We start from the raw sequence: 15,876 nt of genomic DNA, 5'->3' as shown, positions 1-15,876 counted from the left end.
AATACTGTGTAGATGTCTGTTAAGTCCTTTTGTTTAATTCTCAGTTTTCTTTGATTTTTTTTGTTGTTGTTGTTTTAGTGACCTATGTTGAGAATACTGCATTAAAGTCTCCCACTATCATTCCCTTGGAGTTTATCTATGCTTTTAAGTACAGGAGCATTTGTTTAATGATGTTATGTGCACCAACATTGACACACATATGTTAACAATCATTATTTTCTAATGATTGATTGTTCTTTTTATTAATATGAAGTGAGCTTGTTTGTCTCTTCTGTCTAGTTTTGTTTTTAAATCTATTTTGATGGATATGCTGCCTGATTTGAGGTTCTGTTTGCTTGGAAGATCTCTTCCTACACTTTTACCCAAGCCAATGATTGTTTTTGTCAGTGAGCTGCATTTCTTATAGGCAACAAATGGTGAGGTCTTATTTTTTTTAATTCAATCTTCTTCTTATGTGTGTAGGATTCCTCTGAGTATCTTCTACAGTGCTAGTTTAGCATTCATAATTTTTTTTCATTTTTCTTTATCATGGAAGGTTAATATTTATCTTTCAGTTATGAATGATAACTTTGCTGGGTAATCTAGGTTGACAGTTATTTTATTTCAGTGCTTGGAATATGTCATTCCATTTCCTCCTTCTTTGAAGGATTCTATTGAGAAATCTGCTGTTATTCTGTACCTTTATATGTGACTTGCTGCTTTCCTCTTACAGCTTTCAATATTCTTTCCTTGTTCTGCATGCTTAGTGTTTTAACTAAGGTATGTCTTAAAGTGGTTCTTTTCTGGTCTGGTCTGTTGGGTATCCTAAAATCCTCCTGTACCTGAATGGTGATCTATTCTTTAAGAGTTGTGAAATTTCCTCTATTATTGTACTGCATATGTTTTCTATCCTTTTAGCTTGTACCTCTTCACCTCCTTCTATGTCCATGATTTGTAGGTTTGGTCTTTTAATACTGTCCAAGAATTCTTGCGTCTTCCATTTGTGCCACTTTATTTTTCCCCCTTTCTTCATCTGACTATTCTAATACATCTACCTTGTCTTCAAGCCCTAATATTCTGCCCTTAATTTGATCCACTCTGCTAGAGAGAGTATCTTCTGGGCTTTTAAAATCAACCTATTGAGTTTTTCACTTCCAGATTTTCAGTCTAATTCTTTTTCACGATTTGTGTTTATTGAATTCCTCTTTCATATCCTGCACCATTTTCCTAATTTTGTGCAGCTGTTTGCATCCTCTTTGAATTCATTTATCTTTTCATAAATGTCCTTTTTCATTTCTTTGATCATTCTTATAAGCCTGCTTTTGTGCTCTTTGGGTTTTCTTCCTTTTCACTCCCCTTAGTATCTATTATTGTGGGGTTGTTGACTTTTGGAGGTGTCATGTTGCCTTGTTTCTTCATATGTCTTGTGTTTATCCATTGATATTTACACATGTAAGAACAAATTTGTTAGTTGGAAGCTTTAATCACGAGTGGTCTTGCAGTCAATGTATTCTCAATGTTCAGGCAGGACTGAGTAGTGGGAGGGTTGCAGTGTAGTTTCTTACACTAGAATGGGGGATAGCTCTGTAGGCGAACCTTTGTCCAAGTGTCTAAAGCACCTGCCCTGGTCCCCAGCACTACTCAGATAGAGGAGAAGTAGCTGGAGTCTCTTGTGTTTCCTTGTGTATGAGTTGGTGTTATATGTGGGTTGAGGCAGGGCTGGTAAAGGTCAGTTGTCTGTTCTATTTTGTTTCCACACTCATTGTGTATTGGAAGCCACTCCTGGCTACACAGTACTTTTTACTGCATAGTCTAGGCAAGTTCCTACTTGCCCCCATTTGTGCCCTTTGGGACAATACTCAAACAACTCTCAGGATATTCCCCCAAATCTCCTGATGGTATGGGGAACAAATAACTCACTGAGCTTTGCACCAGCGGTATAGAACTGAGGGACTCATGTGCTCTGCCTTCAGGTCTCAGTTCTTCCAAACCCCACTCAACAGTTGGCTACCCTGTGGAAGGGATGAGGCTAAGAGTTGTCATGTGAGCCCTGGGTCCTGTGTTAAGAACTCTCAGCCCCACTTGTCAGCAAGCTCCCAAAGCTACTAGATAGCTCCTAGGTGGTTAGCACTGTGCCAGTCATGGGCTCAGTGCTGTTTCTGCAGGGATACCTTGGCACTTGTATTTGCTCTACCCAGGAAGAGCAGGGCTACAGGCCACCAGGCCCTTCACTGCCTGAGGTTCCTGTGCTGCTTTAATTCTCAGCTTGCCCATGTCAAAGCCCCTCCCTCTTCTTAATCACTTTTCTTGGCTGGCTTTCTCCCAACTCTCTTTTAGTGCATTGGCTGGATTAGTCTCAAAGCCCACTTGATCACCACTAGGTTGGGGGGCTCCTGCAACCTGAGTTCTCTGCCAGCAGAGTCTAGGTACTTTGTTTTTGAAATTGTCCTTAGGTAATGAAGCTGCTATACCTGGATAGGTCAGGACCACTAAACTTCTACCTTTTGCTGCTTCCCAGGCTCCTGCCAGGAGCCCTCAGCTCACCCCAATCAGAACCTCTCTGTCTCTATGTCTATCTTTGGTGGCAGTCTCCCACCTGGGCACTGGAGCAAGGAGTATACATCTCAAATATATAGGTTGTTTGTTGATTTGTAAACTACATAGTTTTGCTGATATATTGATAGACATGTAACTTATGAACACATAAAAATTTTAGAGATATGAGGTAATGATGAAATAAGCAATATAACAAAGCATTTTGGTAGTTGGTGATAGTTTAATATAATTATTGTTAGGTGATCTCATAAGACAATACATATTCAGGGCAAACTTCATCATGAATGGTAGTTATAAATAAATATTTCTAATACTCTTCTGAATAATGTCAAAAATTTTTGGCCATCTTCCTGTCAAATATGACTAAATCATTCTGCCTTGTAATGCAGCCAATAACATGCTCATACCAGAAATACCAGCTCTGCCACTTTCTTGTTGACCTTTATTGGCATTATCTATCTTCATTGTGATTTTTTTGATAAATTTTTTATTAAGATATATTTATTATACAAGGGGGATTCATAGTGACAATTCTGATTAGACTTATATTGTACATTATTTACATTGCTCCCACAATTGAGATTTCTTTCAAGAAATATTTTTATGATGATTAATTAAGTTAAATAATTTAGGTTGAATATCTACTCATCCCAGCACAAATAATTTGGGACATCCTCAATTCAATGAAAGCAGAAGGGGGTAGGTGGCCATTGTCCCTATCTGCCCTCTTTGGTCAGGACACCTTGTTCCTAATGACCTTCTGAGATGCAACCTGAAGAGGACAATAGTGTACATTGGCTCACAAAATATTAACTAAGATTAGTTTCTTATTTTTAAGTGAAAATAAGTAGTGATAGTAGTTTAACATCTTCTGTCCATACCTGTAAAGATTATCTTTTGTACTTCCTTGGTTGGGGGCACCCCATTGAGATCTTCAAATGTTACTTTCAGTACATGCCACTTGATCCTTGCTGAGATATTGCTGTTCAAACTACTCACCTTGCTCATTGTGCCATTGTTGAATGTCTCTTGGTAGTGTATACTTTCATTATGAGTGTTTGTGTCTCCATTTATGTAACCATCAATTTGAGGTTCATGTAGGTCTATTTCCTACTGTTTGATGCAAACCCTTCATATCAGATTCACATGTAATTGTTTACAATTACATGTGGAATATAATTAAAATTTTCTGAATAATTTAATAAGTTAAAAATATAAGACTGGCAAAAATTTTTTATAAAGCAAGAAATTCTGTTTAATGAGACTAGATTCTTAAAACTGCCTATAGATCATAGTTACTTACGGCACTGAGAAAATAGAAAGAAAACAAAAAAATCCCCACTAATTCTTGGACCCCCTCATCCCCTGCATCAGTTCAGATTCAGGTAAGTGTGAATAATTAATGACCAAAAATAAGTAACATTTACTTATCTGGGATAGGAATTGATTTCTCTCTTGCAGGAATCACTGTTGGAGGACATTCAGGGTGGCAAGTCTGCTCCCTGAGCTCCTCAGGGGCCCAAGTCCCTTACCAACCTCAATTCTAAAGTAAGGCCTTTGTCTTCATGGAATAGTAGAGTAGGTGAAACCCCACCTATATAGATAACTATATTCTAGGTAGAAGATGGAGGAAGGGTCAAAAAAAAAGGAAACAACCAAACAACAACAACAAAAGAAATGAGCAAAGGTCACACATCATCTGACTGTTAAGGTAGAACAAATAACTATTATAATTAAAATGTTCCAGAATTCTGGGGACAAGCATTAAAACCCCATTCATCTTTCTCACATTCCATATTCTTATATTCCTCTTTCTCAGAGTTCTAGGAAAAAAATACTAGTAAGAATAAGGTGTAATCATTTCCTAAATATTTGGTTCTGTTGGAGACCCTATCTAAATGGTGGGTTTGCCATCCCTTTTGTCAACCAACGTTTGTTTCAAAAGATATTTATAGCAATTGACAGAATATTTTTTGGCATGACATTTCCTTAGAGTATCCTGGAAACTGTAACTGGATATTGCAGAATTCTATGTCATTCACCTTATTTGTCTGAATGACAATCTGTTGATGTACAGTATGAATGGCATGCCCCAACTGGTGCCATGTTGCTGCCTGGAAGGAATTAAACTTCTTTGTTAATATGAAAAATAGGTGTTAACTAGCAAGATGAGCAGATGAGACTAGTCATAACATGAATCTAGTAAGCCTGAAACATTTCTGGTTTCTGGGTTTCTACTTTAAAGACAAATGTAAGATCTTAGACATTCAGGTATCTACCCTAGATATTCCAGGTTTCCCTTTATCTTTCATGCACACCTGTTCCTACTGGAGTTAAATACATCGTGGTTTTACTGATTGGAGGGTATCATTAGTTTTCTTCTTTAAAACTGGTGTCCTCAGGTGTTGGCGAGGATGCGGGGGAAAAAGGAACCCTCTTACACTGTTGGTGGGAATGTAAACTAGTACAACCACTCTGGAAAAAAATTTGGAGGCTACTTAAAAAGCTAGACATTGATCTACCATTTGATCCAGCAATACCACTCTTGGGGATATACCCAAAAGACTGTGACACAGGTTACTCCAGAGGCACCTGCACACCCATGTTTATTGTGGCACTATTCACAATAGCCAAGTTATGGAAACAGCCAAGATGCCCCACCACCAACGAATGGATTAAGAAAATGTGGTATCTATACACAATGGAATTTTATGCAGCCATGAATGTTATCATTCACTGGTAAATGGATGGAATTGGAGAACATCATTCTGAGTGAGGTTAGCCTGGCCCCAAAGACCAAAAATCGTATGTTCTCCCTCATATGTGGACACTAGATCAAGGGCAAACACAACAATGGGATTGGACTTTGAGCACATGATAAAAGAGAGAGCACACAAGGGAGGGGTGAGGATAGGTAAGACACTTAAAAAATTAGCTAGCATTTGTTGCCCTTAACGCAGAGAAACTAAAGCAGATACCTTAAGAGCAACTGAGGCCAATAGGAAAAGGAGACCAGGAACTAGAGAAAAGGTGAGATCAAAAAGAATTAACCTAGAAGGTAACACACATGCACAGGAAATTAATGTGAGTCAACTCCCTGTATAGCTATCCTTATCTCAACCAGCAAAAACCCTTGTTCCTTCCTATTATGGCTTATACTCTGTCTACAACAAAATTAGAAATAAGGGCAAAATAGTTTCTGCTGGGTATTGAGGGGGTGGGAGAGGGAGGGGGAGGAGTGGGTGATAAGGGATGGGGTGGGGGCAGGGGGGAGAAATGACCCAAGCCTTGTATGCACATATGAATAATAAAAATAAAATAAAATAAAATAAAATAAAATAAAACTGGTGTCCTATGACAAATGTATAAAGCTTTTCCAATGTATAACATGTCATTCAGAAGTCTTTTTTTCTTAAAATGGATAGTTCTTAAATTACTAACAACAACAAAATCAGCCTTTTAAGCAAGTGCATTTTCAAGAGTAGGTTAGGATACCCTGAAAAGTCCCATCACATTAATTACTATTACAGGTAAAACCCAACAAACTAGAATTAGTTTTGCTTCCTTTGATATAAGAATTCAGAGTTGGTGGTGTAAGCTCAGTGGCAAAGTACTTGCCTAGCATGTACACAGACCTGGATCCATTCTTTAGCCTTATGAAAATAAAGTAAGAATAGATGAACTCCTAACTTTTTTCCATTTTCTTTGGCAGTACTGGGGTTTGAACTCAGAGCTTCATATTCACTAGGCAGTCTCTGTACTACTTGAGTGATGTCTTAGCCTTTATTCCTATCTTTTATATAGAGTATTAGTCCTTAACCTCTATTGGTTCATAGACACTTGAGAATATGATGGAAGAGATGGGACATCTTCCAAAAACTGAACCTGATACATTCAAAAAAACTATCATAAAATTTTGGGGGTTATTATACACATAAATCCATTCATGGTTCCACTAATTTCAAAATTTAACTAGTGTTTTGAGAAAAGTTTTTTTTTTTTTTTGGTGGGAGTGGGGTTTGAACTCAGGGTTTCATGCTTGCAAAGCAGCTCTAACACTTAAGACAAACCTCCTGTCCATTTTGCTCTGGTTGTTTTGGAGATGAGGTCCTGTGAACTCTGCCCAGGCTTGCCTCAAACTGTGATCTTCCCAACCTCAGCTTCCTACGTAGTTAGCATTACAAGCTACCTGGCTTGAGAAAAGTTTTAAGAACTGAAAATAAAACCAATTCAAAGTATGAAGAAGGAAAGTTAATGGGATTTTTTTCTACCTGCATTTGAAAATAGGTCATTTTGGAGACAGTTACTACTTTTAAGAACTTTTCCCATTGATGTCTTTAATTTCAAAAACCAAATTACAAAATACTGAGTGTTATATATCTCCAAAAGTTTTCTAAATTGAACTACAATTTGAGACATGCTCTTGGCTTTTTGTTTTTGGTTATCTCAGGTTTTTTAGTGGTACTGGAGTTTGAACTTGGGGCTTCATACTTGCTAGGCAGGCTCTCTACCACTTGAACCATTCCACAATCCTAGTTTTGTTTTTTTTTACAATGGAAACTTATACACCATTCCTTCAAGATTTTTTCATCAGGACTTTTGTGTTTGAGATGGAGATCTTGCCTAGAACTCAAGAGCTCCTTCTGCCTTAGCCTCCCAAATAGCTTAGACTAAGGCATGTACCATCATGCCTTGATAACTTTGTTTGGGTTGGCAGGTGAAACTACTGTGAAGAGTTCATTTTCACAAACCTGAAGGACAACAACGTCAGCACCATTTTTAGTTTGTTTATTGATAAGTTTATTAATATATAATTCACATAGCAAATAATTCACCCATTTATATTATACAACCCAAAGGTTTTTTAAAAGTATATTCATAGTTATTCAACCATCACCACAATAATTTTAGAACATTTTCATCAAATCCCAAAAAAGTTCTGTTCCCATTAGCAGTCACATCCTATTCCAACACCCCAAAGATTTTAGTGAATTTATATTTTGCCTCTTATAGATTTTCGTATTTTGGACATTCCATATACCCATGTATACATTTGTGGCCTTTTGTACCTAGCTTGTTTCACTTTGCATAATGTTTTCAAGGTTCATCATGTAACATGTATCAGGACTTCATTTCTGTTTATAATAGTCCACTGTATGGATTTACCTCTTTTTTTTTTTTTCACATCACACTTGCTGAGCACTCTTAGTGCTTGAGCCACTTTGCCAGATCTTTTTTTATGATGGGTTTATTCAAGATAGGATTTTGCCTATTACTTGTCTAGGACTGGCTTTGAACCTCGATCCTCTTGATCCCTGCCTCCTGAGTAGTTAGGATTATAGGCATGAACCACTGGAGCCCTGCCTATAACTCATTTTGCTAATCTAGCAAAATTCACCAGTGAATGGACATTGGAGTTCTCTTCCATGTTTGTGCTATTATATCTGCTTTTTAACATCTGTATACAAGTTTTTCTGTTGACTGGCCTCTTAAATTTTTACCACACAAGTCAAAAGGGAAGACATGTTTAATAATAAAGCTATACAAAATTTATTTTTCAATAATTTTAAATGTTCCAAGGTTCCAACTTACCATATGCAAAATCACCAAGGCTTATAATGACAACTGACATCTTTACTCCATCACAGCATTAAGGAATCCTTGAAAGCCAGACATTCTCTAGGATCCCTTTTTATACTAAATTACCACTCTTTCTATTACTTCTCCTTGAATAGAAAATACCACAAAGACCAGGTTGTGGACATTCCCTGGTTTGGGGAAAATGATCAACAAACAAACTAACCTCCTTGCAAGCAGCATGCACAAGAATGCACACATGACTGGGCCTTAGAATTTATGTGGAGCATGGCTTGCAAAGGTGCCCCTGTGTTCTCCATTTTCGTCTGAAGTACTTGTCTCCCTCACCAATTCTGAACCATGCTTTGAGTTTTCTGGCTACTACATCTTCCTTAACTCTCCATGTCCCCACATGGAGACCCTCACTACTAGCTCTGCCTTGACTGTGGACTGAACTTGAGCACAGGATTACATGCTTGGCTAATGACCCTCTGGACTCAGATCTGTCAAGTGCACTCAGATGGTGCAAGTGAATGTAACCAAAAAGATACACAGGTGAGGTTGAAGGGGTCAAAATGAGTTAATTACTTATTCATCAGCATAGTTCTCTAATGATCAAAGTACTTGGGGACCTCAACTTAATCCCGAGGCTCACTCATCAGCTATCATGATTGTTCATAACACAGTTTATTCACTGAATTGATCTGATAGGAGAACATTTGGAGGCACAGGAAGCACATGCCTAAACATGTGACCCATTCGAATCATCGAGAAAAAGATCCAAGAGGAGGTTTAACTGATACTTCTCTTTCTCCTCCTGTTATTATTGTCATTATTATTATCATCATTATTTTGTTTTGCATTTAGAACAATCTTACTTAGGAATTTTGGATTTAGTCTCACTGAAATTCAGTGAGTTTTCCTGGATGCCAGCACAAGAGACAAACCCAGAAGGCTGAATCACAGTTTACTGCTGGGGGTTCCTGCCAACCTTTGCCATTCTTTCAGCGGAGGGTTTCCATGGGCAGCCAGCTTTTTCAGGTAGTTGCTGGGCTCCAGTTGGGGAATATCAGGATTCTGCCTGTAATACTTCTGCAACTTTTCTAGAATAGTGGACAACCCAACTGTGGATGCATAGAACATGGGCCCACCCCTGTACCTTGGCCACCCATACCCATGCAAGTAAATGACGTCAATGTGCTCTGGGCTGGCAGCTATCCCTTCTCCCAAGATACGGAATGCTTCATTGATTAGTGCATACAAGCAGCGCTCCAGGATCTCATCCTGGCTAATGACACGTGGTTCAATGTGATAGGTTTCTCTGTACTGTGACAGGAACTTGGAAAGCCAGGGATCAGGCTTGTGAATCCTACCCAATGGCTTGTCATATTGATACCAGCCCTTCCCTGTCTTCTGACCAAATCGTCCTGATTCACAAAGGATATCAGGAATTGGGCAATATCTTATATTGCCCCTCTTTCGGGCAGGAGTTCCTGGAGGCAATGCAGGTCCAGTAAGACCTTGACCCTTGCGACCTTTCCAACCTACATCCAATCCAGCAAGATCAGACACTCTAAAGTTCCTTATATATATGACATATATACTATCTCTAAGAGAACTGAAAACAGTATGTCTACATAAAACTTGTACATGAATGTTCATAGTACCATTATTGGAAATAGTCAAAAAGGTAGAAACAACTCAAAATTCCATCAATTGATGAACAGATACACAAAATATTTGGCAGTGAAAAGGAAAAAAGTACTGATACATGCTATAACATGAACGACTCTTAAAAACATTATATAAATTAGGGAAGCCAGACACAATAGGCCACATCACATGACTGTATGATTTCATTTATATGAAATGTCCAGGGCTGGTGGAGTGGCGAGAGTGGTGAGAATGTCTCTCTAGATCCTGAGTTCAAAATCTCAGTTCCACCAAAAAAAAAAAAAAAGAGAAACATCCAGATCAAGAAAATCCATTGAGACATAAAGTGAATTAGTGAGTGGGGTATTGTGTATACAACTGTTACTAAAAACCAATGACCTGTACTCTTTTTGGTAATTAAAAAAATTTTTTTTAAGTTGTGATAAAATGCATGTAAAAGTTACCATCATAATCATTTTTAAGCAGAGTTCAGAGGCATTAAGTACATTTGTAATGTTATACAATCAGCACCAGAACTCTTTCAAATTACAAAACTGAAACTGTGTACTCAATAAAATGTAACTCCTATTTTGCCTTCTCCCCAGCCTCTGGGGACCAAGATATTTTCCATCTCTATTAACTGACTACTCTAGGTACAGCATTTAAATGTAATCGTACATTTTTAGTCCTCATATGACTAGGTGATTTCACTTAGCCTCACGACCTCGAGGTTCATTCAAATTATAGCATGTGTCAGAATTATCTTTTCTAAGGGTAAATAATATACCATGATGGGGACTTACTACATTTTGCTTACGCATTCATCCACCAATGGACACTTGGTTGTTTCCACCTCCACGCTACTGTGAATAACAGTGGGATTAGGGAAAACTAGGAGTCAGGTTCAAAATTCTCGGGAAAAGAAGAGTAGTGCTGAAAGTAACATGGGTAGTAAGAGATTCACATAGGGAAGAGATAGGGATAAGATAAAATGATGTCTACAGTCTGGAGTAAAAACACTCAATTTTATCTGATTGTCAAAGAAGTTACCATCTGCCCAGCGAGGGTGGCTCACACCTGTAATCCTAGCTACTCAGGAGGCAGAGATCAGGATGATCAGGGTTTGAAGCCAGCCTGGGCAAATAGTTCTGCGAGACCCTATCTAGAAAAAAACCTTCATAAAAAAGGGCTGGTGGAGTGGCTCAAGGTATAGGTCCTGAGTTCAGGCCCCAGTACCACAAAAAAAAAAAAAAAAAAGTTACCATCACCAGTCCTCACACATAAAATGAAGAGTTCATGGACTTGGATGAGAATTAATGGAGCTAATACAGCAATATGTTTACCACAGAACTTGACACCTGATGGTACTAAATAAATGGCAGCCCTGACCATGTGCAGATGTGGAGAGTCCAGGAACTCCCCAACGTGCTTACCAAGAACCCCAACCAAGGAGATGGGTCTCACTGAGGCTGTTTTCCAGGACACCCCAGATGGCGTTGACCACTTGTTTGCATTCCTTTCAGCAAAGAAAGCATACTGCAGGGCTCTAGCCTGCCCTGACTCCACAAGGTACACAGCCAACTCCTTCTCCTCCTTGATGCCCACTTCATAGGGATGCTTCACGGAGGCCTGGACTGCACGGATGCAAGTCTCCGGGGCAATGTAGCCAGGGTACTGCTTCCGCACCTTGGCGAAGACTTCACTGAAAATGGCGTCCATGTTGGGCACGTTTGGAACTGTCTTGTTCATGATTCTGCGGCATTCTAGAGGTTGATCTGGAAGGAATAAGAAAGATCAGAGCTTTGAAGGTGTTACATCAAGCGAATAGGATTATACAACAGTAAGAAGAACAGAAATTGAAAGTACCAAACTAAATACTTCTTATCACGATATTTAATTCAACACTAATTTGAAAATCTCTCTTTGTAACTGTATTATATAATAGAATTTAAGAGATCAAAGCAATGTTAAATTCAGGCATAAAAGTTAAATTCTCTTTCTATTTCAAAACAAAGACAATTTTACAACAGATTAAATATTAACCTGTCTATGAGTCTAAAGAGAAGATCTCCTAGTTAATATTTTAGATTCAAAATAATTAGAACATCTTTCCTAATAATAACAAAATGTTTTAAATACCTAGAAAAAAAGACAGTATCATATTGATGGACAGGTAGGCATGCATATCAATAAAGATTTTTTTTTTTAATTTCTTTTATTCAGATGTGCATACAATGTTTGTGTCATTTCTCCCCTCTTCCCCCTTCCTTCAATAAAGATAATTGAGAGTTCATTAATTAATCCTTTTAATTGCAGCCAAACTGATTGAAAACAATTCAGTGGGGGAAAGGGTCTTTTAAAAATGATATTGGAATAACTGAATATTTACATGCTAAATCAGGAAAAAACAAAACCAAAAACCAGTTTCTTTCTTTGAGCCTATGGCTCAAAGAATTCCAGCTACTCAGGAGGCAGAGATCAGAAGGATCCCCTTAGAAGCCAGCTCCACCAGACTCTATCTCAAAAACATCCAACACAAAAAAGACTGGCAGAGTGGCTCAAGTGGTAGAGTTTCTGCCTTGCAAGCATGAGGCCCTAAGTTCAAACTCCAGTACCAGCAAAAAAAAAAAAAAAAAAAAAAAAAAGTTCCTTACTTAGCACTACACATAAAAACTAACTCAAAATGTATGATGAATTCATCGAATATCTAACACTACACAAATTTCTGGAAGAAAACCAAGGAACATCTTTGTGACCTTGGGTTAGGCAATGTCTTATATATGATGCCAAAAGCATGATCCATAAAAGAAAAAACCCAATAAATTGTGCAACATAAGCATGAAAGACTTTTGTACAAAGAGCACAACTAAGGAAATGAACTGAAGAGTCATAGAATGGGAGAAAAAACTTCAGTGGCAGGCAGAATAATGTCATCTCTCAAATGTACATTTCCTAACCCTAGAACCTGTGAATACAAGGCAAAGGGAATTTACAGGCATGATTAAGATTATAGACATTGAGATGAGGAAGTTACCCTGTATGACCTGGAGGGGCCCAATCTAATCACAACTGTGATGAGAGAGGTTCAACAGCATGTAGGGCCACAAGGGGGCAACATGACAAGGACCCAACCTCTTGGCAGTGATATGGTTTTTAATATGAGGGAAGGAAGACAAGATCCAAGGTGTGCAGTAGCCTCTAAAGCTAGTAACCAACTTCAGTTTACACATAGCAAGAACATGGGGGACCTGGCTCCACAATATAAGATACTGAATTTTGCCAATAACCCAAATGAGCAGGAAATGCATTCTCCCTGGAAGCCTGGAGAAAGGCCTATGCAGCTGACAGTTGGGTTTTACTCCAGAGAGACCTTTACCAAAGCAATAAACTTGTGTTCTTTCAACTCCTTGCTTGTGGTGATTTGCTATCATAGAAGTAGAAAACTAGTACAAGTTGCACAACCTTATTAGAGGCCCTAAGCCTCAGTTACATCTAATACAGAACTTCAGTGGGCTGGCAGAGTAGCTCAAGTGGTAAAGTGCCTGCCTAGCAGAGTGAGGCCCTGAGTTCAAGCTCCAATACTGCCCTTCCCCCCAAAAAAACTTGAATACAGAATTTATAGTCTTATAATTCAATAGTAGGCAGTCGACCCAATTTTTCAAAGGACAAAAACTTGAACAGATTATTTCATCAAAGGATAAATATTAATGGTAACTGAGTATGTAAAGTGGGGGAAAAACCCCTTCAACATCATTAGTCATAAGGAAAATGCAAATCAAAATCACAGTGAATGTGCTATACAGTCTCATTTCTGAGATTGGGTTACAAAAGACTCTGCCTTCAATCTTTTTCAAAGCTCTCTCACTTGCTCACTCTGCTGGAAGCCAGTTGTCAGGTTGTGAGTAGCTCTGTGATGAAGTCCATGTACAAAGAACTGAGGGAATCCTTTAGCCAATAGCCATCCAGGAGTTGAGGCTCTTGGTCCATCAACCCATAAGGAACTGAATCCTGTTAACAAGCCTTTGAGAGCTCAGAAGTATATCCACACCCAGGTAGTCTTGAGATAACTATTCCTGCAGCCAGTGGCTACAAACCACACCTGGATTGAAGCTTTTGTGAAATCCTAAGACCACAGGCCCTAGCTCACCATACCTGGATTTCTGACCCATAGAAAACTATATGACAAATATTTGATTTTAAGTCAGTAAGTAAATTGTTATGCAGCTGTAGATAATAAACACAGACTCACTAGAAAGACTATAATAAAAAAAGGCACTAATACCAAGTATGGGTGATGATAAACAGAAGCTAGAACCCTCACCCTCATACATTCCTTCTGAGAATGTGAGATGGTACATCACTGTGGAAAATTGTTTGATAGTTTCTTAAAAAACATAAACTTCATGTTCAACTGAGCAATTCAACTCCTAGGACTCTATCCAAGAGAAATGAAAGCATATGTCTACACAAGCTTTGTATGCAGATATTCATAGCATAATCAGTCACAGTAATAAAAGCTGGAAGCAGCCCAAATGTCCACCATCTGCCGAATAGATAAATAAATGTTTTAAAGTCATACACGGAATGCTGTTCGGCAATAAAAAGAACAAAGTGCTGATACGTGTTGCCGCACCACATTAGCTTCAAAAACATGCTGAAAGAAGCCAGATTTACACTATGGCGCTAATTATACTAAATGTCAAAAAGAACAAAACTGCAGAGACAGAAAGAAAATCATCGGGTGCCTAGAGTGTGGGTGTTGAGTGCAAGTTAGCTATAGTGGGCATGAAGGAACGTTTTGTGGGAGTGGACAAGTTTTAAAATTCACTTGTGGGGATCGTTGCAGAACTCTGTAAGCCAAATTATGCCACATTAAAGATACTTTGGTACATCTACAAGTGAATTAATCAAGAGGTACACTTATCTTTCAGAAGATAAGTATGACATTTTATAGAAAAACATAAAATAAGGTCTTAATTAGAAGGACTCATGCTTCTGAAAAAAATATTTTAATAATATAGAAATATTTTCTATATGTGTTATATAGGAAATTGTAATCAGAACCACTGTGGTTCTATATTTTATTAAATAATTCAACAAAATGATTCTAAAGTTTCCACAAAAGAATAAATGTGTAACAAATTACACTTACCAAAACTTCAGCTTATACTAAAAACCGTTTTCTAAAAAGTGCTACCATCTTAAGGATAAACGATTCCATCACAAATATATATCTTAGATATTTAGATAGAAAATCTGCAAGAGTTTATAATGCAGTTCCATCATAGAAAGATGTTTGAATGTGAGCCTGCCTGGCACTGGAGTGTTAGAGTATGTCTAAGGGGGCGTGAGTGCAGTATAGATGTGATCACGTGCACATGAGGCATTCTGTAATCTCAGCCTTTTTAGGCTAAGGTCAAAAATATTCGTTGATTTCTAAAAGAATGATGTTAAGAACAGCATCCAGGAAAGAAGGGAAGACAGTGCCTATCAGCCTGCTGCTTTGGAGAACCGTGAACTGTACCAACGGTGCTACCAATGACTTGCTCTGTTATCCATTGAGCTCAATCCCTGATGGAGGGAAGGCAAGCTCAGCAGAGAAGGACCAATCCTGTCCAGGTCCACAGCTGGTCTCCTTCACTGGTGTCCTCAAAGGAAGACAAGAGTGGACAGCAAGGAGAAGAGCGGGGAGTAGACAAGTGTGTATGGAAGCAAGTGCTCGAGGAAAGAGGCTGAGCTGTCAGTGTTGTGGCCTAAACATGCTGCTGGTACAACCCGTGCCAGGCAGCAAGGCAGAGGGATCTGAGGTGTCTTAGACCTGAGCTCTGTATGTGCAACAATAGCACCATATTCACACCATGACTGGGCACAACACCCAGTATAACCCAGATTTCTCTGAAAAGTTTCAAAAGTTCTGGTGCCTTTCCTACAATACACTCAGTTAAAAACTTAAAGGTGGAACCTGGGCATGTCTATTTTTAAAAAAATTCAATAGTGGATTTTGAGCTAATGCCTCTGGGATGTCTAAGACAGAGTTATGTCAGCATTGTCCTCAAGGACAGCTACAGTTCCTGGCTAGTTTGTCCTAGACCAGACATTGAAAAGGAAAGG

General features: G+C 38.5%; 1 protein-coding gene across 1 annotated transcript in view; it reads right to left on the bottom strand.

Annotated features, from left to right (window-relative positions):
- Positions 1-8,782: 8,782 nt before the first annotated feature.
- LOC109695162 (peroxisomal bifunctional enzyme-like) overlaps positions 8,783-15,876 on the bottom strand; it is a 49,261-nt gene continuing 42,167 nt past the window's right edge. The window contains exons 6-8 of the mRNA XM_074075235.1: positions 10,957-11,540; positions 10,360-10,414; positions 8,783-9,812 (exon numbers count right to left, since the gene is read on the bottom strand). Of these exons, the coding sequence (XP_073931336.1) occupies positions 9,073-9,812; positions 10,360-10,414; positions 10,957-11,540 (1,379 nt within the window). The 3' untranslated portion in view covers positions 8,783-9,072. The remainder of the gene's footprint in view (positions 9,813-10,359; positions 10,415-10,956; positions 11,541-15,876) is intronic.

The sequence above is a fragment of the Castor canadensis genome, chromosome 5 (genome assembly GCF_047511655.1).
Source record: "Castor canadensis chromosome 5, mCasCan1.hap1v2, whole genome shotgun sequence".
NCBI lineage: Eukaryota > Metazoa > Chordata > Mammalia > Rodentia > Castoridae > Castor > Castor canadensis.
This window is presented reverse-complemented; position numbering and strand designations above follow the sequence as displayed.